This window comes from Microtus oregoni, unplaced genomic scaffold (assembly GCF_018167655.1).
Source record: "Microtus oregoni isolate MIOR12 unplaced genomic scaffold, Mior012 000098F_ref0000018, whole genome shotgun sequence".
NCBI lineage: Eukaryota > Metazoa > Chordata > Mammalia > Rodentia > Cricetidae > Microtus > Microtus oregoni.
Window position 1 is genome coordinate 710,500 of NW_024544711.1, and position 27,979 is coordinate 738,478.

The 27,979-nt window shown below is 46.0% G+C and overlaps 1 protein-coding gene across 1 annotated transcript; it reads left to right on the top strand.

Annotated features, from left to right (window-relative positions):
• Positions 1 to 620: 620 nt before the first annotated feature.
• On the top strand, positions 621 to 26,556 carry LOC121442952 (polycystic kidney disease 2-like 2 protein). The gene is made up of 14 exons (XM_041644598.1): positions 621 to 693; positions 1,128 to 1,229; positions 3,798 to 3,931; positions 6,334 to 6,590; positions 9,364 to 9,585; positions 14,691 to 14,919; positions 15,608 to 15,778; positions 16,380 to 16,561; positions 19,499 to 19,619; positions 19,947 to 20,048; positions 22,951 to 23,015; positions 24,387 to 24,441; positions 25,876 to 25,988; positions 26,472 to 26,556. The coding sequence occupies exons 1-14, from the start codon at positions 663 to 665 to the stop codon at positions 26,554 to 26,556; spliced, it is 1,869 nt and encodes a 622-aa protein (XP_041500532.1). The 5' UTR covers positions 621 to 662.
• Positions 26,557 to 27,979: the final 1,423 nt, after the last annotated feature.

Below are 27,979 nucleotides of genomic sequence, written 5' to 3' on the forward strand. Positions count from 1 at the left end.
CAGATACACACAGTACAAACTTCTAAAGTTTCGCCTACTCATGCCTCACCTCCTGCCAGGTCATATCACACACAAACAAAACCACAGCTGCACATCTAGATACGGACCAGCGTTTGTCTCCGTACGTAGAGGTATTTAAGTGACTTGTGAGCACACCGAGGATTCGTGGCTGGAGCTCAGCGGGTTTGTGTTCTGAGGCCAGGTCTCCACATTTAGGCCAATGCTGGCCCCTAAGTCCAGACCCTCTCTATGGTCTTTGCCTCCTAAAGGCTTGTATGACCGAATTTGGGTCACCATGCCCATCAGCGTTTGTTTTTGTGATATGCTAATTTAATTGTTTCTATTAAATCAATAATAAGACCACTTTTTTAGCTACTTAGTTGATGCTGTGGGCAATGAAACTTACTTATTTATTTACTTGCATTCAGAAAACGAAGCTATAAATAAACCTGTGGCCGGGGTTAAGAGCCACAACCCAACCCTTGGAAGGTGAAGCGACAAGCGAGGCTGTGCCTCCTCGCACAAGCGCACTAGCTTCTGCCCTGCGCACGTAGGGCGGGTGCAGTTGTCAGGTTATCGCGCTGCGGTGCTACCGCGCAGGCGCGGGACGGGCACGGGGGTGGAACGGGCGGAGTGGAACGGACCGTGTGGTCCTGTCCGCGATGGCCGACGCCACTTGGTGGTACCGAGGAGGTGAGGGTTGGTGTACCCAGGAAGGAACTCTGACCCACATCCCCAGCGCTGTCACCGGGGGAAGAGTGCAGTCCCTTGCTGGGCTGTCACCTCCGTGGGTGTGGGTCGCTGAGGGAGTCGCGCCCTTGGCTGCTGCTGCTGCAGCCCTTTCTCCGCAGCTGGACCTGGTCTTCCCCAGAAGCTGCGATGAGGGCGGAGAAAGCATTAGGGACCCAAGGAGGTGTTTGATATGTGTCTTAACAGAACCGTGGGAGAACACTTTTGATGTACGTGAAAATCATAGGACGACAGCCTGCTCCATAGCAAAATTTAGTAGTGAGAAGTAAAAAAGGAATCAGAAGGCACTAAAAATCGTTGCTTTCCCCCATCTTGGTTACTTACGTACATTATTACTACCCGGTAATATAAAGAAATGTTTGTTTTACATCTCGCAGGGACTTCCAAACATGACTTGCATTACAGACGGGAAGCAGAAGTTAACACCACGCTTGAGGAGTTATTACTCTACTTTGTGTTTTTAATAAATCTGTGTATACGTAAGTACACAGCCCTAGCTAAAAATGCCACTTGAACTTCAAATGTAGACGTGAAAAGTAAAAACTCGGAGAGCTGAGAAACTTTAGAGATCATTATCCTCTGATGGACAGACTTTCCAGTTTCCAAGGGGCAAAGCTAGGCCACAGGTTAATGGAAAACTTCCATGGTCAACACTGACTGAATAGGATTTTTTTTTTTAATTTGGAGAATCTATTTAAACATAGTCCCCGGGGCTGGCAATTGAATTTAATTTCTTTCAGAGCAATAGAGATGTATTGGTTTGGTTCCATAAATAAAAAGTACAAAAGGGACCCCACGTAAAGTTTGGGGATGACCGTAAGTCTCATCCTTGACACAAACTGCTGCATAATTAATAATAAAATACACTGTGTTGACTCAAGGCAGGCAAGGAGAACATCTCAACCTGCCCCTGCTGCCGTGGGTCCATGGCATCAATTTAGTAGGTGAGAAACTTGGTCATGTTTTGTATTTAAACTGCCCAATGCACATAGCTAGAAGCTAACATACAGGATTTTTCTCATCTCCAAATGTGTAGCCTGTGTACCAATTACACAGTTAACTGGTATTGTAGGGCTGGGTGTTCAAGATTTTTTTTTAAATATTTATTTATGTATTTATTACGTATACAATATTCTGTATGTATGCCTGCAGGCCAGGAGAGGGCACCAGACCTCATTACAGATGGTTGTGAGCCACCATGTGGTTGCTGGGAATTGAACTCAGAACCTTTGGAAGAGCAGGCAATGCTCTTAACCTCTGAGCCATCTCTCCAGCCCTGGGTGTTCAAGATTAAAGACAATTGTGGCCAGCTAGATAAGGTACCTTAGACGGTCAATAAAAGGCTTAGTTATAGCGATAACACAAACACATGGTTATTACCAAGCATTTAGAAAGTAGAAAATATGAGCCAAAAGATTATTTATAATCCACCGATTCAGAGGGTTTTGAACAGTTAAAGAGAACAGCCTAAATCTGCAGTGAAGTGGTTCATTAGCCACTGCAGAATAAACACAACTGTTGAGGAACGGCAGGCGCTCACTTGCTGTGTGCATGTGTGCATGTGACAGCGTGTGTGGTGGCCAGGGGACAGCGTGTGTGTGACGTTGGTTCCCGCCTTCATCATGCCCGGCTCAGCTTGTCAGACTTGATGATGCAATATGTTCCCTTTCGACCATCTTGCTCGCCCCATGTATTGTTTTTGTTTTAACTGGGAAGTTCTGGCAATAAAATAAAATAAGATAGTTTATAGCAGGGGAGAAAGAAAGACTATTGCTTTAAAATGTTAAACGAATTTCGTATGCTCCAAAGCATGGGTGTAAGCACTCTACGTGTTGGGCTAGATAACTTGGTCTGTAAAGTGCTTGCCACACACACATGAGAACCTGAGTTTGGTCCCCAGAATCCATGCAGAAAAGCAGAGTGTGGTGATGATGTAGTCCCAGGGCTGGGGAGGTAGAAACAGGCCCCTGGGGCTTGCTGTTTAGCCAACCTGGCCCACTTTGAAAGGTCCAGGCTAATCAGAGGTCCAGTTTCAAAAATAAAGCCAAGGTGGGTGGCTCGTTAGGAATGCCTCCTGATGTTGAGCTCTGGTCCCCACATGCATGAGCACCCACTTGCACTTCTGTGTGTGCACACACTCCAAACATTCCATAATTATGATGTAACTCTGTAGTAAAAGATAGCATCCTTATGATGAGATTTATAACTCTCACGGGCTGAATTCAAGGTGGTATTGCCTGTTTTAATGTGGAGAAATAAAACCAACAGTAGAATCATGGATCTAATGTGACCTCATTTAAAAAATATTTTTGTGTCTGAATGAGGGGCACGTGTGTGTGTGGTCAGAGAACAACTCTACGTGGTTGTTTCTCTCCTTCCCTCTACTTGTTGGCTTTTCATGGAAAGTACTGTTTAGTGTGGAACCATCTCACCAGCCTGAATTTGACTTTTTTTTTGAGGAGGGGATGTTTTGAGACAGGATTTCTTTGTGTAGCTTTGGAGCCTGTGTTGGAACTCACTCCGTAGAACAGGCTGGCCTTGAACTCACAGAAATCCACCTGCCTCTGCCTCCCAAGCACTGGGATTAAAGGCATGTGCCTCCACTGCCTGGCTTGACTTCATTTTTCAAAGATAAAGTATTAAATATCTATGTATAAAACCTGAAGAACCCTTGTCTCCCTTTAGTACAGGGTTAAAGAAAGCTTCTGCCTGCTTTGCCTATTTCTGGCTTTAGTAAGTAGATATCGCAGAGCTGGTGAAACTGTTCAGGGATAAAGACACTTGGCAACCAAGCAGGGTGACCTGAGTTCAGTCCCTGGAACCCACATAATAAAAGGAGAAAATCGGCTCCCACAAATTGTCCTTTGGCCTCCGCATTTGTACCAGGGCACACGTGTGTGTGTGTGTATGTGTGTGTAATGTAAAATAATTGTAAAAAATATGCTTAGACAATGTTGAATTTTTTAAAGCAGGGGGAATTAATATTTTTGAATGCTGCTGAAGCAGGATGCTAAATTACAAACTGAAACAAGACATTCTCTCCTCAGTGACTTTTGGGATGGTCAATCCGCATATGTACTACTTAAACAAAGTAATGTCGTCTCTGTTTGTGGACACGTCCCTCCCCAACGACGAAAGAAGCAGCTTTAGGTCCATTCGCAGCATAACTGACTTTTGGAAGGTAAGATGCGTGACTTGATGAAGTAGCATTAGATAGCCTATAAGCCAAGGGTTAGAGGCTAGCTCAGTGGTACAGTGCTTGCCTACTAAGTGAAAGGCCCTGGTTTTGGGCCTCAGCTTTAGGGAAAAAAAGACAAATTCACAATCTATAAAGCCTTGCCTCACATAGGAAATGCTCAGGGAATATTTGTTAAAGGAATTGATAAAAATGAGTATTATTTTTTATTAGAAAATCAACCAGTGGAATTTATTGTGGATCTTTTTAAAATTTATTTTTATTTTATGTACTTTGGTGTATTGCCTGCATGTATGTCTGTGTGAGGGAACTGGAGTTCCAAACAGTTGTGAGCTGCCATGTGGGTGCTAGGAATTGAACCTGGGTCCTCTGGAAGAGCAAGCAGTACTCATAACCACTGAACCATCTCTCCAGCCCCTTTATTATGAATCTCTATGTTCACAATGTGATACTGCTCTTTTTAAGCTCAAATTTTTGATACTTTTCTCAAATATTCCCATTTCCCTTGGAAAAAGACTGGTTGTGTGAGCACTAACGTCAGCCTGGGACTGTGTATTTAAAATCTATATGAGTGACGGTCTATATGAGTGACGGTCTCTATGAGTGACAGTCTATATGAGTGACGGTCTATATGAGTGACGGTCTATATGAGTGACGGTCTATATGAGTGACGGTCTATATGAGTGACTTGTTGTGTGAGCACTAACGTCAGCCTGGGACTGTGTATTTAAAATCTATATGAGTGACGGTCTATATGAGTGACGGTCTCTATGAGTGACAGTCTATATGAGTAACGGTCTCTATGAGTGAAAGTCTATATGAGTGACGGTCTATATGAGTGACGGTCTATATGAGTGACGGTCTATATGAGTGACTTGTTGTGTGAGCACTAACGTCAGCCTGGGACTGTGTATTTAAAATCTATATGAGTGACGGTCTATATGAGTGACGGTCTCTATGAGTGAAAGTCTATGAGTGACGGTCTATATGAGTGACGGTCTATATGAGTGACGGTCTATATGAGTGACGGTCTATATGAGTGACTTGTTGTGTGAGCACTAACGTCAGCCTGGGACTGTGTATTTAAAATCTATATGAGTGACGGTCTTACAAATTCTTTTCTGGAAGGGGGGTTGAGGTGGGATTTCACTGTAGCTTTGGAGCCTGTCCTGGAACTAGCTCTGTAGACCGGGCTGGCCTTGAACTGACAGAGATTCCCCTGCCTCTGACCCCCTTCTCCCCAGTGCTGGATTAAAGGCGTGCACTGCCATCACCCGGCTCTTACAAATTCTTAATTGCCCAGAAAGGATAATAGTCATAATTTTATATATGCAACCTTCTGCTGTGTTATAGTAATATGCTGTATATAATTTTTAAAAAAGCAATGTGTGTATGACTTTCTGTGTTTAATCACACGAGAGTGGCTCCTTCCACACTCGCACTGGGATACACACGTTTTCTGTTACACGTAGCACAAGTCATGGGGAAGGAAGAGTAACCAAGGAGGAGAACTTCTGGTCTTGTATCACAAACATTTGGATGTAAAGGGTGAGGAAGGATGAGGGAGGCAGGGAGGGACGGCTCTCCCAAACTGACGGCAGTGTGGACGCATTTTAAAGGGTCGTAAGGAAAAGGTGTCCTAGGAATAGGGAGCATGTGCTGTGTGCGATGCTGTGGAGCTGAATTTGCAGTGCAAGACCCGAGAAGGTGAAGTAGAAACGCGGACAAAGGTCAGATCGTGAATGCCACACGGGGAAGCTGAAACTTACCCAGGAGACCGTCATTTTCTGAGCGTGGGTGGATACGGTGGTTAGCTTGGGTACCTAGAGAAGCAGGGTGATGGAGCAGACCTGAGGTGTGCCTGTGACGGCCTCTTTCTGAGAGGGTTAGCTACCCGGGGAAATTGGCAGCAAGCTCAGGCATTTCACTGCTTCCTGGCCACCGTGGTCTGAGCCTCGCTGTTCTGCCTCACACTTCCTGCTAAGGCAGACTGAAACAAATCTTTCCTCCCCTACACTGGCACTGAGGCCGGTATTCTGTCCTGGTGACAAGGCAGACCTAGTAAGAAAGGACAAAAGTGAGATAAGATCCAAGAGGTCATGAGTAGGAAAGGGGGAATAGAAATCGTCCTTACTCTTTTAATTGTCTGTGCGGCCGGTAGCAAAGACAAGAAATGGGGAAAGCCATCCTTGGGATCACTTAGGATGGAACAGGGACAGTGAGGAATAGCCATCGCTGTGGTGTTCACCCGCAACATTTGGCATTGCCGGAAGTGGTGTCTCGGTCAATACTTACACTCAGAATCCCACGTGTGACTACAGGTTCTGTTGCCATGAAGGCTTTTCTTGTTCTTCTTCTTCCCATGATATTCGCCCTTCTCTGTGAAGTTCATGGAAGGACCCCTTCTGGAGGGCTTGTACTGGGACTCGTGGTACAATAACCAGCAGCTGTACAATTTGAAGAACAGCAGCCGCATCTACTATGAGAACATTCTTCTCGGAGTCCCCAGGGTACGGCAGTTGAGAGTCCGCAACAACACTTGCAAGGTCTACTCAGCCTTTCAGTCGCTGGTGAGCGACTGTTATGGTAAATACACAGCTGAAAACGAAGACCTGTCTGATTTTGGCCTCAAAAGTGATACAGAGTAAGCAATATGAAACCGGTGACCTTTTCTAGCAGGTACCTTTGTATCTTTAAGAAATAAGTCTGTCCTGTGAGTGATGGGAGCTGGGGGCTGCTGGTTGCAGTGGTTTTCTCTGTAAACAGCAGGGGAAGAAGCCTGGGCTATAGCTGCGCTCAGAATAGCTGCGCTCAGAACACCAGAGCAACCCCATCTGATGGGGGTGGAAGGGTTGATGTATATATGAAATGTATAGTCACACTGGACGGCCCGTAAAATATCACTCTGTGTGCATGCATGTGGAGCCAAGATATCAACAAGAGGTGTCTCTGTAGGGCCAGAGAGATGGCTCAGTGGTTAAGAGTGCTGCAGAGGTCCTGAGTTCAATTCCCAGCAAACATGGTGGCTCACAACCCTCTGTAATGAGATCTGGTGCCCTCTTCTGGTGTGCATACATAATAAGTAAATAAATCTCTTTTAAAATGTTTTTTTAAAAAGAGGTGTCTTTCTAAATCACCCTATCTTTCGTTTTTGAGACAGGGTCTCTCACTAGAGGTGGATCTCATCAATTCTGTTAGGCTAATCAGCCAATGAGCTCTAGGGATCCAATGGTGTCCACCCCCTGAGCTCTGGGATTACAGATTCTGCCCCAACAGCTGGCTATAAAAGCTTGTGTTGAGTTATCCTCGGCCACTCTCCTCCCTCCTCACTGTGCCCAACTTAAGTGATGTCTGTGGCTCCAGCACTAAAAGGGGGCAGCGATGCTCTTCGTCATCGTGTCTGATGATGCCCGCCAAAGACGCTGCCTTAGCTATTTTTTCTATTGCTGTGCTAAGGTACCCAAACAGCTCACACAAGTTTGTTGGGGGCTTGCAGCTGGAGGAACTTAGAGTTCGTAGCAATTATAGGGGGAAGGGGTGTAGACCCACCACCTTATACTGAACTGCGAAAGCCTGAAGCCACTGGAACCACCTCCTCTAGACAAAGGTGTTCCCAGTGTCAGTGCTGTTTACACTCTCTGGGTCAGGTGTCCTGTGATAATCATGGCCGGGCACAGGACTGACCCTTCTGTATTGAGTATTTATTAGTTATTCAAATGTTCATAAAGATGGATTTTCCTGCTCATCACACTCTCTAGAGTCCTGTTTCTAAGGCACGTCCTCCAAGGGCTGTCATTTTACCGTCGTGTGCATTTCCACGTGGCAGGTGATCTGTCACCGCAGCTCTCTCCTGCCACCTCCAGTTCCTGCTGCCTCTCTTCCTCTTATCTTAGTTACACTGACTGTCTTTACTCATAGTCTATATTTTCCTTACAAACTCTGATTGCATTTCCTTTCTTACATCCTCCAGTCTCAGGATGTATGCATGGCTTCTTGGTGTTGACTTACTCTCTGTATGAGTTTGGGAATTTTTCTTACTCAGAGACAGGATATTGCCATATATATAGCCCAGACTAGGTGAGTTTGGGCATTCGTGAGGACTTATATAATTTTGTTAATGTAATAAAGTCATACATATAATCACACACCTTTCATATATGTTTGGGGAAAGCTGAATAGGGAGACTGAAAATGGGGAGTCAAGATATTCTTCTTTTGGTTTTCTTGTAATTATAAGTTAAAAGCCAGAAGGTTTAACTATAAACATTTTTTTGAAAAAAAAATAGCCAGACAGTGGTGATGCACATCTTTAATCCCAGCACTCAGGAGGCAGAACCAGGTAGATCTCTGTGAGTTCAAGACCAGCCTGGTCTACAGAGGGAGTAGCCAGGGCTACACAGAGAAACTCTGTCTCAAAAAACCAACCCCCCCCCAAAATTGTGTGTATGTGTGTGTGTATGTGTATGTGTGTGTGTGTGTATGTGTATGTGTGTGTATGTGTGTGTGTATGTGTGTGTATGTGTGTGTATGTGTGTGTATGTGTGTGTATGTGTGTGTATGTGTGTATGTGTATGTGTGTGTATGTGTGTATGTGTGTATGTGTGTGTATGTGTGTGTATGTGTGTGTATGTGTGTGTGTATGTGTGTATGTGTGTATGTGTGTGTGTATGTGTGTGTGTATGTGTGTGTGTATGTGTGTGTGTATGTGTGTATGTGTGTATGTGTGTGTGTATGTGTGTGTATGTGTGTGTGTATGTGTATGTGTGTGTATGTGTGTGTGTGTATGTGTATGTGTGTGTATGTGTGTGTATGTGTATGTGTGTGTATGTGTGTGTGTATGTGTATGTGTGTGTATGTGTGTGTGTATGTGTATGTGTGTGTATGTGTGTGTATGTGTGTGTATGTGTGTGTATGTGTGTGTATGTGTGTGTATGTGTGTGTGTGTGTGTGTATGTGTGTGTATGTGTGTGTGTATGTGTGTGTATGTGTGTATGTGTGTGTGTATGTGTGTGTATGTGTGTGTGTATGTGTGTGTGTGTATGTGTGTGTGTATGTGTGTGTGTATGTGTGTGTGTATGTGTGTGTGTATGTGTGTGTGTATGTGTGTGTGTGTGTATGTGTGTGTGTGTATGTGTGTGTGTGTATGTGTGTGTGTGTGTATGTGTGTGTGTGTGTGTGTGTGTATGTGTGTGTGCATAAATGCAGGCACACCACAAGTGTACAGTAAAACCATTGGATGTGTCTGTTGCCCACGATAAGCACTAAAACACACTGGGCCCTAACTCAATCGTCTCAGCTACTTTGAACTTTCTATTTCAGGTATTTTGAAGCTATTCTTTGAAATCAAATGTTAGCTTAAATTCTTGAATGCTTTCCACCTGGGCTTCTCATTGCTGTTGTTCTTTTGATGTCTAACAGATGGAAGTACTCGCCTTCTCCTGCCAACGCCCCTTGGCACTGGGGATATGTCGGTGTGTACCGAGACGGAGGGTATATATTCACATTATCAAAGTCCAAATCTGAAACCCAAGCCAAATTTGCTGACCTTCGACTCCATAGCTGGATCACCAGAGGGACCAGGGTTGTTTTTATTGACTTTTCCGTATACAATGCTAATGTCAATCTGTTTTGCATCGTCAGGTGAGTGACTCAGAAGTTATTGATCCTGGCAAATGGAATTCTAAAAGGATCCAAAGCCTCCAGTGCAGGTTGCAGTTTCTGCATACCCGTGCTGAGGTTAAAGTCCTAGCTTTAAGATAACGTGGTGTTCTGCCAAGGGTGCAGAGGAGAATAGAGCGACATCATCCGACTCTTCATTATTTCAGGACACACTTAGGAACACGAAGAGTCACATACAATGTGCTAGGTCTTATGATTCATGTGTGTGCACGCACGCTCATGCGCAAGTGTGCACCATGGTGCCAGGTGTGGAGATCAGCGCTGGGGAGTCTGTTCTCTCCTCCCACGGTGGACAGGAAGCAAACTCAGGTGGTCAGACTTGTGTGACTGTGGAGGCATCTTGCCACCAAAACTTTAGTTTTGTATGGTGTGAGGATATAGAGTCTTGCCACTTCTGTCCTGGAATTGTACACATCTGATCTCATAATTTTCTCATAAAATCAGATTGTTAAAATCTCTTGGGTTATGGGCAGGGCAGATAAGTCAGCTGGTAAATGCTTGTCATAAGTATAAGTCTTAGGGTTTCTGTTGCTGTGCTAAAATATTGTGGGCAGAAACAGCTTGGAGAGGAAGGGTTTGCTTGGCTTACACCTCATGATCATGGTCCATCACTGACGTGGGAGCTGAAGCAAAGGGCGTGGAGAGGTGGTGCTGGCTGGCTTGCTCCTCATGCCTTGCTCAGCCTGCTTTCTTCTAGCGCCCAGGACCCCCAGCCCAGGACCAGCACCCCCCACAATGAGCTGGGCATTATCTCGTGGTTCCCTCTCCTCAGTTAACTCTAGCCTGTGTCAAGTTGATGAACCAACAACAAAGAATCCCCCGCCCCCAGAAAACCAGGACACTGTGTAAGCACAAGGTCTCCAACACCCATGTAAAAGCTGAATTCAGTGATGAGCAAAACTGTGTGCTGGCAGGAGGAGGAACCGAGCGAATTCCTGGAGCTCACTGGTCAGCCAAATTAGCGAACTCCGGGTTCAGTGAGAAATCCTGTCTCAAAAAAACAGGGTGGGGATTGACAGAGGAAGATAGCCAGTTCTGATCTCTGACCTTCATTCACACACGAGTGAATGTGTCTAAATTAACTATTCACAATTAGAATTAACTATTTAAATTTCAAATGATGTGTAACAGTGACCACATCCTCGACTTTTTTAGAGTATATTATACACTACAAACGTAGCTTTGGTTCTTCTCAGACTTGTACTACTGTGATGGTCTATTCTGGCCCTTGCAGGTGGGCTCAACCATGTGACTTGCTTTGGCCAATGGGATGCTAGCAGATATGCGGCAACCGAGCAGGTTGTGCGGTTGTGTACCGTTCGCTCTCTGCATGTCTGCAGTTGCGGTGAAGGGAGGATGTGTACGTTGGCTTGTTGGAAGCAGGAGGAAGATGGGCAGGCAGAGCAGAGCCAGCTCCAAGATGCTGAGTCGAGCCGTCAGATGGTGGTTCTATTAGCAAGCCTGGCTGAGATCATTCTGACTGACCCAGCTGGGCTGTCTGTCCACTGACGTCTGTAGACACACAGGAAATACTCATTGTAAGCCAGGCTTTGAGGCCAGGCTTGTTAGATAAGAAATGGATACAAGGCCTAACTTGGAACTCAGCTCTTTGACCTCTGGATCAGTTTGGAGGCTTTTGTTGTAAAAGAAAATCCCAATTTAAATAGCCTCAAATAGCAACAACAAAAATCATTTCCTGCCATGTAGGAGCAATTTCAGAATCAAGGCAAATAATTTTCATGGTAAGTTCAAAAGTCTGCCTCCATGTTCCTCAGGTGATTTCTGTTTTGTGCTCCTTGGGGTCAGCTGTATCTTCAGCTCACCGAATGACTGGTCCAGAAGCAGCTGTGGGCAGATGTCACGGATGCTCTGAAGAGCAGCCAACAGTTCTTTCAGTTAGCATCGCCTCCGAACCCAGGCAGTGGAAGAGGTTCTAGGATCAAACACGGGGAAAGAAACAGCACACGCTGACTAACATGTTCAGCAGAAAAGTGAACCTCCATTCCCCGAGTGATAGGGTGGACGGATAGCTAAACACAGCAGTTTCCTGTTTGGAAGGAGGCACGGGAACTAGCTGCCAGAGAGACAGGCACCATCAAATTCTCTGATACACATATAGACAAATCTTGGCTGAACGTTTGGTGCTGTAGAGACTGTAGACAGAGCATCTTCATGCTTCAGACTTGATTGACATCTGCATTTTATAATTGTCAGTGCCGCGAAGACCACGTCACATAAGTAGTACCAAATGGTAGAAGTAGGTTCAGAGCCGTGACAGAAATTGCTGGAAATTCTGACCTAATCCCAAGCCAAAATTCATTATTATTTTTTTAAATAGCTCAAGTGAGTAACTCAAACAGCATTTTTCTTCTTTCTCCTTTTCTCTTCTCATCCTCTCTTCCCTCCCCTTCTCCCCCTCCTTCTTTTACCCTTCTCTAGTCCTCCCTCCTTTACCCTCCTCTATTCCTCCCTCTCCACCCTTCCTCCTCTCTCTCCCTCCTTTCTCTCTCCTTATCCCAGTTTAAAACAGGGCCTCACTCTGTAGATAAGGCTGGCCCTGAACTCACAGATACACCCCTGCCTCTGTCTTCCAGGTGCTCAGATTAAAAATGTATACCACCACACCTGGCTACAAAGAGCAACCTCTAAAATGAAATGTTCTAACACAATATAATTCAAAGCTGTCTTGCTTAGGTACTTACATACGCAGGAATGGCGGTGGGAGAATTCCAAGTCTGTTTCCTACAATCCCATCATCCCATTTCTCTAGGAGCAGAAGACTCCACATGCAGTAAAAACGCTAATTCACGCAGTGCTCAGGAATCTGACGCAGGTGTTTGAGGCCGTCTGCATTGGTGGCGTGTGGTGTGAAGCAGTGCTCGGTGTTCAGCACGGGCTGCAGTGAAGTCCTGCAGTGCTGGCTGGCCCAGCCAGAAACACATCTGATCCATTGCACATTTGATTTGAATTAAGTTCATTGTGCATTAGGAAATGTTTTACTGTTGCTTTTTTTTTTATGACTCTGGATTCAGTTTAAGAAGTGATGGTCAGGCTGAGCGTGGTGGCGCACACCTTCTACACCCCCACACCCACCCCCCTACCCCCTAACCCCCCCACCTCCCACCCACCCGTCCTCCAGAAGCAGTGGCAGCTCTATCTGAGTTTGAGTCGAGCCTGGTCTACGTAGTGAGTTCCAGGACAACCAGGGATATGAAGAGAGACCATGTCTCAAAAAAACAAACAGTAAACAAAAGAAACGTTTTTTAAAAAAGGAAGCAATGGTCAACACTATGGTTATTTCTATTTACTTCTCCTATATCCTGTCAGAGAAACTGAGTCAATTCTGCTGTCTCCCCGTTTTGTTTGCTGGTCTGCACATTTCTTGTGTTTCGTTCCCTTACCCAATGGCGTTTGTGTACTGTGTGCAGAAGGAAACAGTTCTGATGCCGGGCCGTAGCTGCTAGGCGGCATCTCACTCACATTTTCAGGCAGGAAAACAGTTGCACTTACAGTTGGGGTACCCTTAGGGTTACAGTTGGGGTACCCTTAGGGTTACAGTTGGGGTACCCTTAAGGTTACAGTTGGGGTACCCTTAGGTTGTGGCAGGCACAGTGGCTCCTTAGATTACTGCCAGTTCTTAATCACCAAAAATTGTGGGGAACCCGGAACAGCAGTGAACAGCTTTCTATGTTTTGTTTTGGGAAATAAGTTGTCATACTTCTGTTTGTACAGCTCTCTGTGTCCATCATCCAATGCCTAAGGTAACCAGAAAATACTGGTCTTAGCAGACTGTGTGATCTTGACGTTTCGAGGTCAGCGAGGTCTCTGATAAGCTAGCCAAGGAGAGCAACCTATTTCCTTCCTCTGATGTAAAGAGCTGTGTTTTGAGAGGAGCCCTGACTAGCTGCAGGAACCACAGGGCAGAGGCAAGTTCATCCTCCACAGCCTTGCCTTTGTGTTCTCTGAGCTGTGTGGCTTGTCAGGGCATAGGAAAGGTGACACCAATAAATAAGACTACAAGTATCTTTGGGTTTTGTTTTTGTTTGTTTTCCAAGACAGGGTTTCTCTATATAGCTTTGGAGCCTGTCCTGATACTTGCTCTGTAAACCAGGCTGGCCATGAACTTACAGAGATCCTCCTGCCTCTGTTTCCCAAGTGCTGGGATTAAAGGTGTGTGCCACCACCGCCCGGCCCTGTTCAGATTGTCAGGGTTGCTGGCAGGCCCGAGCCATCTTGCCAAACCATCTCCATGTTTTTTAAAACATGGTTCATGTATGTTCCAGCACATACACTGTCTTAGAGTTTCTATGGCCATGATAAAAAGCTGTGACCAAAAGCAACTCAGGGAGGAAAGGGTTTATTTCAGCTCACGTTGTCCAACCAGGGCTCATCATGAAGGGAGCAGGGTAAGAGCTGATGCAGAGGCCATGGAGGGGAGCTGCTTACTGACTTGCACTTCTTGGCTTGCTCAGCCTGCTTTCTTACAGCACCCAGAACCACCAGCCCATGGGTGGCACCACCCACAATGGGCTGGCCCTCCCCAGGGTATCAATCTCTAATTAAGAAATTCCCCACAAGGGGAGGGAAATGGGAGGCAGGGAGGAGGCAGAAATTTTTTCAAAAATAAATAAATAAATAAATAAATAAATAAATGAAAAAAGAAAAAGAAATTCCCTACAGGCTTACCTACATCCCCATCTTACAGAGGCATGTCTCAGTTGAGGTTCCCTCTTCTCCGATGACTCTAGCTTATGTTGATATTGATATAAAACCAGCCCGCACACAAACATTGAAGTTAACTAGACTAATATTGCTAATATCACCAATCTGTGAGTTCCTGGAATTGCAGCCAGTTGTAAGCCCACGTGTGGAAGCTGGGAACTGAACCCAGGTCCTCTGAAAGAGCAGGAAGTGTTCTTCACCACTGAGCCATCTCCCCCACCCCCACGGAAATGGTTTTTGTACAAAATCAGTGGTCAACGTTAAGGTATACGTCATTAGTGATTTAGAAATTTTACAACTTAAATACCAAAACCTAGGAAAGCTTTCACGGACTCCATTTCCAGGCTGGTGGCAGAGTTCCCTGCGACAGGCGGACTCCTCACCTCGTGGCAATTCTACTCCGTGAAGCTCCTCAGATACGTTACCCACTATGATTACTTCATCACGTCCTGTGAAATCATATTCTGTATTTTCCTTTTCGTCTTCATAACACAAGAACTGAGAAAGCTGAATGAGTTTAAGATCGCCTATTTCAAAAGTATTTGGAACTGGCTGGAGCTGCTGCTTTTGGCGGTGAGTATAGCCGCGGTGTGATCTCAGGGTTCTCGTCCGCTCCTGGCAGCTGGAGATGTATAAAGCACAGGATCCAAATATCAAACATAAAATGAGCTGTCATAGGCCAGTCTAATCCTACGCCCCTAAAAGAGAAGTCTGTTGGTTTTCTCTGATGTAGTCCTTGAGACGGCCAGCAAGAGCCTAGAGGACTCTATAAGAAATGAGTCTCTTCTTGTACGTTCTTGGACTCAGTTTGATCAAGTCCCCTGCTAAGCAATCATAGGCAGGGTTGATTGGCTGGGGTCTCCCTTGTGTCTTTACAAAAACAGATTTGAGAAGCCACTTTTCTTTTTTTTTCTTCTTCTTTCTTTCTTTTTTTTCTTTCTTTCTTTTTTTCCCCCCCAAGACAGGGTTCTCTGTAGCTTTAGAGCCTGTCCTAGAACTAGCTCTTGTAGACCAGGCTGGCCTCAAACTCGCAGAGATCCACCTGCCTCTGCTTCCCAAGTGCTGGGATTAAAGGTGTGCACCACCGCCTGGTGGTAAGCCACTTTTCACAAAGTTACTTTAAAAGCCTAGATCCTATCTTTTCCTCCCTTTTGTTAAGCATTTAATGAATGTTTTTTCAAAGGCTGCGAGAAATTTAGAGAGAGAGAGATGGTCTCCAACTACCTCTTGACTATCGTGGCCTTTGCCATCTCCCCTGTAGCTGTGTTTCCTGGCCGTCTCTTTCTATGCATACTGTAACCTGCAGAGTTTTATCCTACTCGGACGACTGCTTAAAAACACTGAAAACTACCCAGACTTCTATTTCCTTGCGTACTGGCAAATCTACTATAACAACATGATTGCTGTTACTATCTTCTTTGCATGGATAAAGGTATTTACATCTCTTTTATTACATAATCCAAGTAAATATGCATTAGGAAAACTGTTACCTCGTACAGAGGGGGAGCAGTTCCCCCACTAGTATGTACATTTTTGTTTTGTTTGGTTTCGTTGCTTGTTTTTCAAGACAGGGTTTCACTGTGTAGCCCTGGCTGCCCTGGAACTCACTCTGTAGACCAGGCTGGCCTCAGACTCACAGAGCTCCACCTGCCTCTGCCTCCTGAGTGCTGGGATTAAAGGCGTGCGCCACCACCGTCAGACAGTAAGTGAATTCTGAAAGTAATTTGGCACCAAGTGAAGGTGCTTCCCAAGCCTGGTGACCTGCGTTTGATCCTTGGGAAACGGCTAACTCCCACAAGCTGTCCTCTGGCTTCCACCTGTGCTCGGTGGTACACTCTCCCCACAAACCCCCCATACAAATCCAAAAAAGTAAGTAAGGTATTAATTCAATCTTTAAATGCTCACTGACATCTCTAAACACCCTTGATTCCCACTGTCTCCTTTTACTTGAAGGATTCTTCTGAAATTGACTTTCCTGCTTCTAAGCGGCTCTGAGTGTATTGAGTAGATTGACTCTGCTTTATCTCTTTCAGATATTCAAATTCATAAGCTTCAACGAGACCATGTCACAGCTGTCGTCAACCTTGTCCCGCTGCATGAAGGACATAGTGGGGTTCGCCGTCATGTTCTTTATTATATTCTCCGCATATGCCCAGCTGGGGTTCCTTGTTTTCGGGTCACAGGTGGATGACTTTTCCACTTTTCAAAATTCCATGTAAGCTCTTAGCACAAGTGTCTTTATGCTCTCTGCCTGGGAAGCCACAGCGAGCCCCCAGGACAAACAGTTCTTTTAAAGCTTGGTCCTGTAGTTCATTTAAGGCTAAACATCCATCACGCTCAAAATGAATTCTGTCCGTGGACAACCAAAATGGGCAGTGCTGTTTTTTAATCATTGGTAGGTCAAGTTAGAAGAATAATTTTTCACCGGAAGTGAGAATATGTAATGGAAGAGGGTCCCAGTGTTTCCATAGCGCTCACCCTTGAGCAGAGGAAATGGTGCTTCCCCACAGAAGTCGTCTCCAGAGTGGGTTTTCCCTGGTAACTGGATTGCTCCCGCTTACATGCCAGCCTTGTGCCCCACAGCCATGGTCTAAAGCCAGGTGTGGTGGTGCACGCCTACATCCAGCACTCAGCAGGCCGAAGCAGGAGGACCTGAGCTATACAGACAGACTCCCTTTTAAATACAAAAACGTATAACTTTTTAATACATAAAAATAGCTTTATAAAAGGAAGGTATGGGGCATACACCTATATTCACAGGACTCAAGAGGCTGAGGCAAGCCAGACATTGGTGACACATACCTTTAATCCCAGGCACTTGGACGGCAGAGGCAGATGGATCTCTGTGAGTTCTAGGCCAGCCTGGTCTACAAAGTGGGTTCCGGAAAAACCCTGTCTCAAAATATAAAAATAGGTAGGTAGGTAGATGATAGATAGATGATTGATAGATAGATAGACAGACAGACAGATAGATAGATAGATAGATAGATAAAAGGAAAAGAAAGAAGAGAGACTAAGGCAGGAGGATCGCAAGTTCGAGGCCAGCCTAGCTAGTAGACCCAGTACAAAAGAAAAAAAAAACAGATTTATGTTGAAGCTGACTTCAAGCTTACAGCAATGCCCCTGCCTCAGCCTTCTGAGTGTTAGAATTATAAGGATAAGCCACCACGTCCAGTCTGGTTTACAGTTTATCTCCTTCTGAGTAGATAGAACAACTTCCGTCTATATGAGAGAATTCCAGTTTCTATGGACTCCTTCCCTGGACAGCGACAGAAAGTGCTAGCACATCCCCGCTATGCCTTCACAGTAGACGATCCCTCCTCCACTTTTGGGTCGTCCTTTATTCATGTGTTCCCATCCATGAGGCAAAAGCGACACTGTCCTTCTCTCTGTGGCGGACTTTACTATGGTGTCCTCCTCCTCCATCCGCTTGCCTCCAAGTGACAGCATTTGCCTCTCCCTGTGGCCAAGTGATACTCTGTTGTATGTGTGGGCGCACAAAGAGGAACAGAACATTTACCATTTCTTCCACTGCATGATCAGCTACTGAAGTTCCTTGCTTTGCTCCTTGCATGTGTGAACATGTGTACTGTACGTATGATCTGTGTGGGTTCATGCATGTGTGTACATATGATCTGTGTGGGCTCGTGCACGTGTGAACATGTGTGCTGTACATATGATCTGTGTGGGTTCATGCATGTGTGTACATATGATCTGTGTGGGCTCGTGCACGTGTGAACATGTGTGCTGTACATATGATCTGTGTGGGTTCATGCATGTGTGTACATATGATCTGTGTGGGCTTGTGCACGTGTGAACATGTGTGCTGTACATATGATCTGTGTGGGCTCGTGCATGTGCGAACATGTGTGCTGTACATATGATCTGTGTGGACTCGTGCATGTGTGAACATGTGTGTTGTACATATGATCTGTGTGGGCTTGTGCATGTGTGTACATATGATCTGTGTGGGCTCATGCATGTGTGAACATGTGTGCTGTACATATGATCTGTGTGGGCTTGTGCATGTGTGTACATATGATCTGTGTGGGCTCGTGCATGTGTGAACTTGTGTGCTGTACATATGATCTATGTGGGCTCGTGCATGTGTGAACATGTGTGCTGTACATATGATCTGTGTGGGCTCGTGCATGTGTGAACATGTGTGCTGTACATATGATCTGTGTGGGCACGTGCACGTGTGTGCAGGTGGAGGCCAGCAGGCCACATCCGGTGCTTCCCTAATCTCTCTACACTCGGTTTTCCAATTATGTGTGCGTGGGGGGGGTCTACATGTGAAGGTCAGAGAACAGCATGTGGGAGCCTTATTTTCTCGAGTTTGGGGGCAAGCACCCTGACCTGCTAAGTCATCTCCACCCCTCAATTATATTTTTTATAAATATTTATTTATTAATTATGTATACAATGTTCTGTCTGTGTGTATTCCTGCAGGCCAGAAGACCCCATTACAGATGGTTGTGAGCCACCATGTGGTTGCTGGGAATTGAACTCAGGACCTTTGGAAGAGCAGGCAATGCTCTTAACCTCTGAGCCATCTCTCCAGCCCCCCCTCAATTATATTTTTTGAGACAAGGTCTGTCGCTAAACCTGGAGCTCAATTGGTGACAGCCAGAGAATCTACCTATGTCTGCCTCCCACCCCAGCCCTGCCCTGGCACCTGGATTGCAAACATGTACCTCCATGCTCAGCTTGCACATGGGTGCTCGGGGCCCACGCTCAGGTTCTTCCGCTCTCATGGCGGCCCCTTTCCCAGCGGAGCCACCTTTGGGAGAGGCTGCTATGAGTATGTAGTCTGCAAAGGCCTTAAATTTCCTATGTAATGTGACTGACACTGAACTCCTGATCTCCTGCCTCAACCTCCCCCGCTGTGTTCTACCATGCTCGGTCTGATTTTAGGATGCTGTGGCAGAATAGTTAAAGCCAGAGGGGAGGAACTGGGTTGTGGCTTAATGGTAAAGCACTTAACCTAGCTTGGGTGAGGTCTTGCAAGGGTTTAGTCCCCAGCACTGGGGAAAAAAATCAAGAGCATATGTCTTATGCAGCCAGAGACATTATTAGCAACCCCAAGTTGTCATGTATGTAAAGGAAGAGCTGGAACATTTTCTAATGTTGTTCTTTCTTCTCATCAAAGATTTGCACAATTTCGGATTGTCCTTGGAGACTTTAACTTTGCTGGTATCCAGCAGGCCAACTGGATCTTGGGGCCCATTTACTTCATCACGTTCATCTTCTTTGTGTTCTTTGTGCTGCTGGTAAGAACGACGCCCGCCTTTCTCCTTCATCTCAGACTAATCACAAGTTGTGGCCCTGCACACTTGTTCCCAGCTATTCGGATTTAGGGGGTGTGACTTTGATGGAATAAAGCTCATGACTCTTTCTCACCTCCCCAAGTAGCCAAACTATAGGCACTTGCTGCAGTACCCAGCTGCAAAAGTTGTGTGTGTGCACATGCGCGTGTGCATGTGATGGGATGCTGGGCACTAAACTCAGGATATTCTAGACAAGCACTCTAATGCTGAGCTACACGCCCACCCCTAAGTAAGTGTTTATTGAGAACATTATTTGACTGTTTTCCTCAGAACATGTTCTTGGCAATAATCAACGACACATATTCTGAAGTGAAGGCGGACTACTCAATCGGCAGAAGACCTGATTTTGAGCTTGGTAAAATAATTAAGAAGGTTAGTTAACTTACTTTCCTAATTATAATTCTAAAACACTTTGTATCACTTAAACCCTCCATGAGACACATGCCCTCTGGGTTGTTTTGTTGTTTGAGAAAGAGTTTCACGCCTCACAAGCTGGCCTCAAACTCACTATGCAGCCAAGAGTAATCTTATGATCCTCTTGCCTGTACCCCCTTGGGTCCAAGGATTCCAGGCATGTACCACCATGCCCAGTTTATGTGTTGCTTGATATGGAACCTGGGATTCATATATGCAACGTAAGTACTTTTATCAGCTGAGCTACATCTCCAGCCCCTCTGGCTCCAACAGTTTAGCCGAAATTTCCACACCCCGACTACTGAGTACAAAGCACTGTCGGGTGATAGATGGAAACTATTTCATTGCTCCCAAAAGTTTGTCATTAGATACTAGCAAATTTCCACAATCAAACACAGCCTTTGTTTTCGTCTGCCTCGCTCTTTTTTTGTTTGTTTGTTTTGTTTCTGTTTTTGTTTTTTTCAAGACAGGGTTTCTCTGTAGCTTTTTTGGTTCCTGTCCTGGAACTAGCTCTTGTAGACCAGACTGGCCTCAAACTCAAAGAGATTCACCTGCCTCTGCCTCCCGAGTGCTGGGATTAAAGGCGTGCGCCACCGCCGCCCGGCTCTCTCCTTATATTCATGGCAGTATTATTTAGTCTCTCCTGACTCAAACGTTGGACTCTCTGTCCTGGTGGCTGTCTGACCGTCTGTCCCCAAGGCTTGTAATTTTTCTCTGCCAGTGCCGGTCTTGCTCCCACTATCTCAAGGACCCCTTAAACTCTGTCACCAAGAGATCATTCCCATATGATAACATCCTCTTACCTGTTCTAGCCTGACCCCAGCTCATTCAGCTTTGAGTCAGTCTGGCAGGTTACTGGGCCTATCAAATCCAGCCACATTTCTTCACTCGGCTCTCCCAAGCCACCTGCACACAACACAGTCCCAACCTACCCTCAGCTGTCGTACGCTAATTTCTGCGTTTCCATCCTCAGTATATTATACTGCAAGCCCCAGTTTGGTTGGTTTTTGCTTGTTGTTTGCTTTGGGTCTTCCCGAGCCATGGTCTCATGGTGCACTTTTGCCTGGAACTTACTGTGTAGAGCAGGCTGGCCTTGAGTTCACTGCAGTTCTAGCAGAGTATTGCTAACCTAAGTACAGGCTGCGTAACACATATCCCACCCTGCCTTCTGCTCACACCACTTCTACCCTGAAATAAAGATCCTCACAGCTGTACTTGCTAAGGTTCTGTTCTGGACAGCAGAATCTGCCCTGTCCTGTCTTATCTCCTCGTGACTGTGATAAAACACCATGGCTAAAAGCTTGGAGAGGAGCGTGTTTATTTGTGCTTACTGCTTGGGAAGTCAGAGGAGCCGAGGCAGGGGCTGCGGAGGAGTGATGCTTTTACTGGCACACTCGGCCTGCCTTCTTAGGCCACCCAGGATCATTGGCCCAGGGTGGTACTGCCCCAATGGGCTGGGCCCTCCCCATTGGTCACTTGTCAGGAAAATGTCCCACAGACTCCGCTATGGTCGGGACATTTTCTCAATTGAGGTTCAAATGACTCTAGCTCATGCCAAATTGACACAGAACTCGCCAGCACTCCTCCTGACCAGCTTGTACACTCTGCAGTTCCAAGAGCACTTCCCAGACATCAGTAGCTGTGGTCTTGAAGGCACAGCGCTTTGTGTGAGAGAATGCTGTTAAGATGGCCTCCCCACAGGAGCTCAGATGTAGGTTTCTTCTGTGATACCCTGAGGATGGTGTTGTTTGTACGTAGTAGAGTGTTAACATACTTGATATCAACTAAACATGGCCTATCAAGTTGTAACAAGACTAGGTACATTCCCTCACATTAAGACTGGATGAGGCCACCCAGTAGGAAGAAGGGGGTCTCAAAAGCAGGCAAAAGATTCAGAGACAGCCCCCACTGAAGTCAAACAAGAAGGCCAAGCTACACAACTATAAAATATAGGCAGAGGACCTAGGTCAGACCCTTGCAGGCTCCCTGACTGTCAGTCTCTATGATCTCCTATAAGCCCTAGCTAGTTGTTTCTGTGGGTTTTTTTGGCCCCTCCGGCTCCTACCATCCTTCCTTCCCATTTTCTGCAGTATCCCCCAAGTTCCACCTAATGTTTGGTTGTGGTTTCGGCATCTGCTCCCATCAGTTGCTGGCTGAAGGCTCTCTGGTGACGATTGTCTAGGCTCCTGTCTATGAGTATGGCAGAGTACCATTAAGAATCATTTCATTGTTTTTTTCTTTTTTGCTGATCGTGTTTGGTTCTATCCTAGGCTTCTGGGCTAACCAGCCTCCAGTCCCTGGCCCTCCAGGCAGTGTCAGGGTGGGCTTCCTAGGGGCATGGCCTCAAGCTGGACCAGTCGTTGGTCGGCCCATCCGTACCCCAGCACATCTTGCAGGCAGGACAGATTGTAGGTCAAAGGGTTTGTGGCTGGGTTGGTGCCCCAGTCTCTCCACCGGAAGTCTTTCCCGGTTACAGAAGGTGGCCAATTCTGGTTCCATATCCCCCATTACTAGGAGTCTTAGCTCGAGTCACCCTTTAGATTCCTGGGAGTTTCTATTGCCCCAGAAATGCCCCTCAATTTCAGTTGTCTCCCTCCATCCTCCCCCGACCTGGTCCCTCCTGGTCTCGTCCCCAGCCACCCCCACCTTTGCACCACAGTCCAGGGATGCCCCTCAGAGCACCCCCTGCTTCCACAAGGGCAGGATGAAAGATGGTGACGGCATCATGACGCTGTGCTAGACATCTCTTTAGGCAGGAGTTCCTACCACAAACACGTCATAGCTCATGGATCTTGGCTGAATGTGAAGAATACAGGAAATAATTTCTGATGAATTTTTAAACTCTTTTTAATTAACCCAGAGTTACCTTAATGTTCTCGAGAAACTCAGACTGAAGAAAGCTCAAGATAATGAAGACAAGAAAATGTAAGACGTTAAGATTTTATCACTTTCAAGTTTCATGCAAAATGTCTTGGTCACTTTTCTACTGCTGTGAAGGGACACAACTAAGGCAACTTTCAGAGGAAAAGTCCTGAAGCTCTGTCCCAGAGGTGAAGCCATGACCGTCACAGCAGGGAGGTTGGCGGCACCTGGCGCAGTAGCTGAGAGCTGACCTCTGACCCATAAGCACTAGGCAGAGCACTAACTAGGAATGATGTGGGCTTTTAAAACCTCAATGCCTACCCCAAGCGACACACCTCTTCCAAGGCCACACCTCCCAATCCTTCCCAAACAGTTCTACCAACTGGGGACCAAACATTCACATGTGTGAGCCTATGGTGACATTCTCATTCAAGCTTCCACATAGATGTTCAACATAGGATGGGGTTACATACCTGTAAAACTATTATATTAACTTGAAAGTGCATTTAGCACCTTTAACCTACCAAATGGTCCTAGCCTAGCCTGCATATATTAAATATGCTCAAAACACTAACATCAGTGGGACAATGTCAGCCGAGAATCTGTTTGATAGTCATGTATTGTAACATGTAACTTACTGGCTTTGTAGCTCTGAAATCTACCAGCAACACCACGACCTGTAGTGTCGACTGTTCCCCTCGTGACCATGTCCATGGCTGGCAGAGGTCTGCTCCCTGCTACTGCATATCACAGTCAGAGTATCTATCCTACCACACACTGCCACCCTGGGAGAGACCAAAACTCACACTTTAAAGTCATGGTTTCTGCTTCTGCATCATTATAAAGTCAAGAAAGCCTAAGTTAAACTGATGCTAAAATGGGAGCATCTCTCTGCATGACAGAACAAACAGTGAGAGTTAAGGCTCCATGCGGTGTGGGGAGTCTAAATACACTGTCTTTCTGACATCCAGTAAGCCTTTGACTTCTGAGGCCGCTGGGACTCTCTCATTGCCGCCGATAGTCGCCCAGTGGTCGAGGACTTGCCCCACATGTGAGGGTCTGGGCTGGCATTGAAAACAGAGCACAGGACAAACTTTGCCACTCAGGGAAGACTCTGACAGGAAAATAGGAGAGTAAGGTCTCTCATACAAGTCAAAAGCAACAAATGCAGTGCACGGTGTATTCAACTATCAAAATAAAAACGTTTTACAGTGATGCTTACGAACAGGAGTTGTGCCTAACATGATGCTCACATTTGTCTCCTGATGCCAAGAAGTGAATTTGCTTCACAGCTACAGTCCTAGTTAATTCCCTTTCCTCGATGAGCAGCAGGGTGTCTTTTCTCATGACACAGTCCCGCTCCTTGCTGTAGATCTGACTGTAGACGGTTCGCTGCCTTTTCTTACTCTTATGCTTATTCTGCATCTACAGCAGGAAAACCACCGGAGATTTGGCCCAGCAAGCCAGAAAAGAAGGCTTTAATGAAAGCGTAAGATTTTAATTCATTTTTTCTAAACACAAGTGATAGCTTTATTAGTTCTGATTAACAGAAATAATTTATGGCAACAGTTGTAACCTCCAATACATCTCTCAAAATCAGAATTTTTCCCCATTTATGACAGAGCTCAACAAACTGCCTAAAGAATACAGACATCTATTTATAGAACTGAGTTAATCGGTCATTTCTATTAAAAAGACTCATCTCAATTCTGACAAAATCTGGGGGTGTTTCTTGTGCATGTATGTGTGGGTATGTTCATGTATGGATGGGTCTGTGCACAGACCAGAGATGTTATCCCAGGAAGGCCATCTCCCCCCTTTAAAACAGGGTCTCTCATTGGCCTGAAGCTCATCAGCTGCACTAGACTGGCTTGCCAATAAACTCCAAAGGTCCTTCTCTCCCCATCCCCAGCCCTGAGATTACAAGTGTGCACTCTCACAGCCAGAATTTTTTTTTTTTTTTAATTTTCGAGACAGGGTTTCTCCGTAGCTTTTGGTTCCTATCCTGGAACTAGCTTTTCTAGACCAGGCTGGCCTCGAACTCACTGAGATCCGCCTGCCTCTGCCTCCCGAGTGCTAGGATTACAGGCGTGCGCCATCATCGCCCGGCTCAGCTAGAATTTTTAAAAGCTTTACAGGTGTATTTGGACCCACAGTATAATCAGCCTGGGCATCTAGTAGTTCAGGTCCCCCCCCCCACAAGACGATGCCCACGAATAAGCAGGAAGCAGTCTTGAGAATCCATTGCCCCAATTCCTTTAACCTGTGGTGCCTAACCTCTGCCTTTTCATTATAAAAAAAGAGATGGGAATGTAATAATCTGTTCTGTCTCTTTAAGAGACAAGCCACTTCACTCACCCATCAGCTGAGGCAGGCAGCTCTTCTTTCCTGCCTGAATCTCTCCCTTTTTCTGTCTCTCGAAGAGGCAGCCCCCCCCCCCTCTCTCTCTCTCTCTCTCTCTCTCCAGAAAAGGAAGGGGCAATAATAACACACTTTCTGGTGAGAGACTTGTGTTGTGGTACGTGGCGCTGGTGCATACAGGCCATTAACCAAGGCAGGGATTATTCTGTGCAAGTGTGACAGAAAAGCTGCTGGGAGGGCAAAGAATGCCCACAGATGCATCTGAGGTACACGTGCTACAGTTAAGAGGGTAGGGGTGTAGCACAGCACGTATGAGACTCTGGGCTCAATACTCAGCACTGAAGGAGGAGGAGGGACAGAAGCATGTTAGCCCTGACAAGTTAAAGCCAGGAGGTTAGCAAATATGACCCGAACCCTTGCCCATCCGCACTGCGCATCTCACGGCCCAGTCTTCTGGGGTGACTTTGCTGGCGCAGAAACCAAGCACCAGGCTGTTGAAGCCTGTCACCTTGGAGTCTTTGACGCACAGACTGCAGCCTGTATTTGTCCTCTAAACTGACAGGAGATCCAAGGGGCAGAGCAGATGAAAACATGGAAGGAGAGGCTTGAGAAAAAGTATTATTCTACAGACCTTCAAGATGACTACCAGCCTGTCACTCAGCAAGAATTTCGAGAGTAAGCATTTGTCGCATGTAGCAACTGTGGCACATGGCACAGCAGGTCATGCAGTCCGAGGACACAGGTCCTATGTATTATTTTATTGAGCCAGAACCACACTGCTATACTTGCCTCGTTCATTTGCTGCAGTTTCCAAATTAGAGCGCACAACTCCATTTGCTTAGTGAGGCCACCATGTTGGAGTGCTGGCTCACATCTAATTCCAGTCCTGGAGAGCATCTGCACCATGCATGCGTATGGTGCAGACATACATGCAGGTAAAAACACACACATATACTTTACAGAGTGAGACAGATGGAAGGGCACAGCGGGCCTCTTCTCCCAGGCTTCCCGTCAGCACTACGCACGACAGCTGCCCTGGGAAATGTGACTCTGGAGCTCGTCATCCCACCTCCCTCTCAAAGCACATCACGGCAGGCGTTGAGCTGTCTACTGCACACAACTGTCACGCCTATCACTAACTTTTAAACTCTCTTCTAGACTCTTTTTATATGCTGTGGAGCTGGAAAAGGAATTACACTACATCAGTTTAAAACTAAACCAAGTGATGCGAAAGCTACAGTAACAATACTGGAGGTAAGACTGATAGGTGCGATGCTCTAGCAACACTTGTGAGGTACTTACTGCATCTTCTCCTACACACGTCGCCATGTCTGGTTACTTCATTGCTTCCACTGTGCTGGGGACCGAGTGCAGAGTCCTGCAAATGCTAGGCACTGTGCTACATCTCCAGCCAAGAAGCAGCTCTCAGTTCTAACAGGATGACTTCCATGAACTAAGTGCAGCTGAAGGGAGCCCACTGTACCACCCCACACTTACCAAGTGCTTCCTGTAATATGCACGTGGTACACTCACGGGAGTGTAAAAGGGAAGCACGGTCAATGCTTCTTGGTCATGGGGCAGATCTCTAAGGTCACAGGGTAGATCGCCAATAGTTGGAGGTAGAGACAGATGCACATCCCAGGGTCTCACTTCCTTTGGACAGGGGTAAAGTAATAAGATTTTGGGAAAATACTATGTATGAACAACATACATAAAATAATCTCCATTCTAGACTCCAAAATGCCTAGAAAAAATCATATACAACAACTCTGTGGCTAAATACAGAAATTTCACTACCACTTTCAAAAGCAGATTTCATCTGGTTTCTCAACAGCAGTATGTCAAATTTCCTAAAAATAAAAAAGATGGCATATTAAGGCCGTAAGTTGTTTGGAAATTACAGACAAGGGACCTTTGAGAGCCTTCTTGTTGGAAAGTTGTGTGTGACTAGTACTTTAGAAACTGGAGGAAAATGTTACGTTCCTAAACTATATAAGCCCTTCCAGAAGAGCCGTATGATCTGTCCTGTGGGTCAAAACAACACCATATTCAACCACAGCACTCAATCAGCACGTTAATGCTCAATGTACATGTTTAAAACATGAATAAATTGTGCAGTGGTAGCACACACCTTTAATCTTAGCACTTGGGGGGCAGAGGCAGGGCAGCATGGTCTACAAAATGAGTTTCAGGATAGCCAGGGCTACACAGACAAACCCTGTGTTGAACACCTACCCCCAACACATACCGGCCCAAAAAAGTCACCCAGGCTGGCCTTGAACTCCTGGGTTCAAGGGATCCTTCTGCTGTGGTCTCTGGAGCAGCTGGGACTATAGGTACACACCACACCATGCCCAGTAAATGTTACTACCCACCTCCCTCAAAGCAAGGAGGGCCGACTTTTCTTAATGTGGTAATTCACTGCAACGAGACATGACTAATTCTGGCACTAGAGCGCAGAAAGGAGGAGCAGGAGTTACATACCGATTTCAAGACCAGATACATGAAACCCTGGGGGGGGGGGGGAGTGAAGGTAGTTTGCCTATTCTCCTAAATAGCTCTGAGAAGCAGTATGGACTTTTCCCTGCTGAGCAACTTTAGTATGTCCCCTACATCATCACTGGGTAGGGCGATTTAAATAAGCCTAAGAACCTTCTAGAAAAACA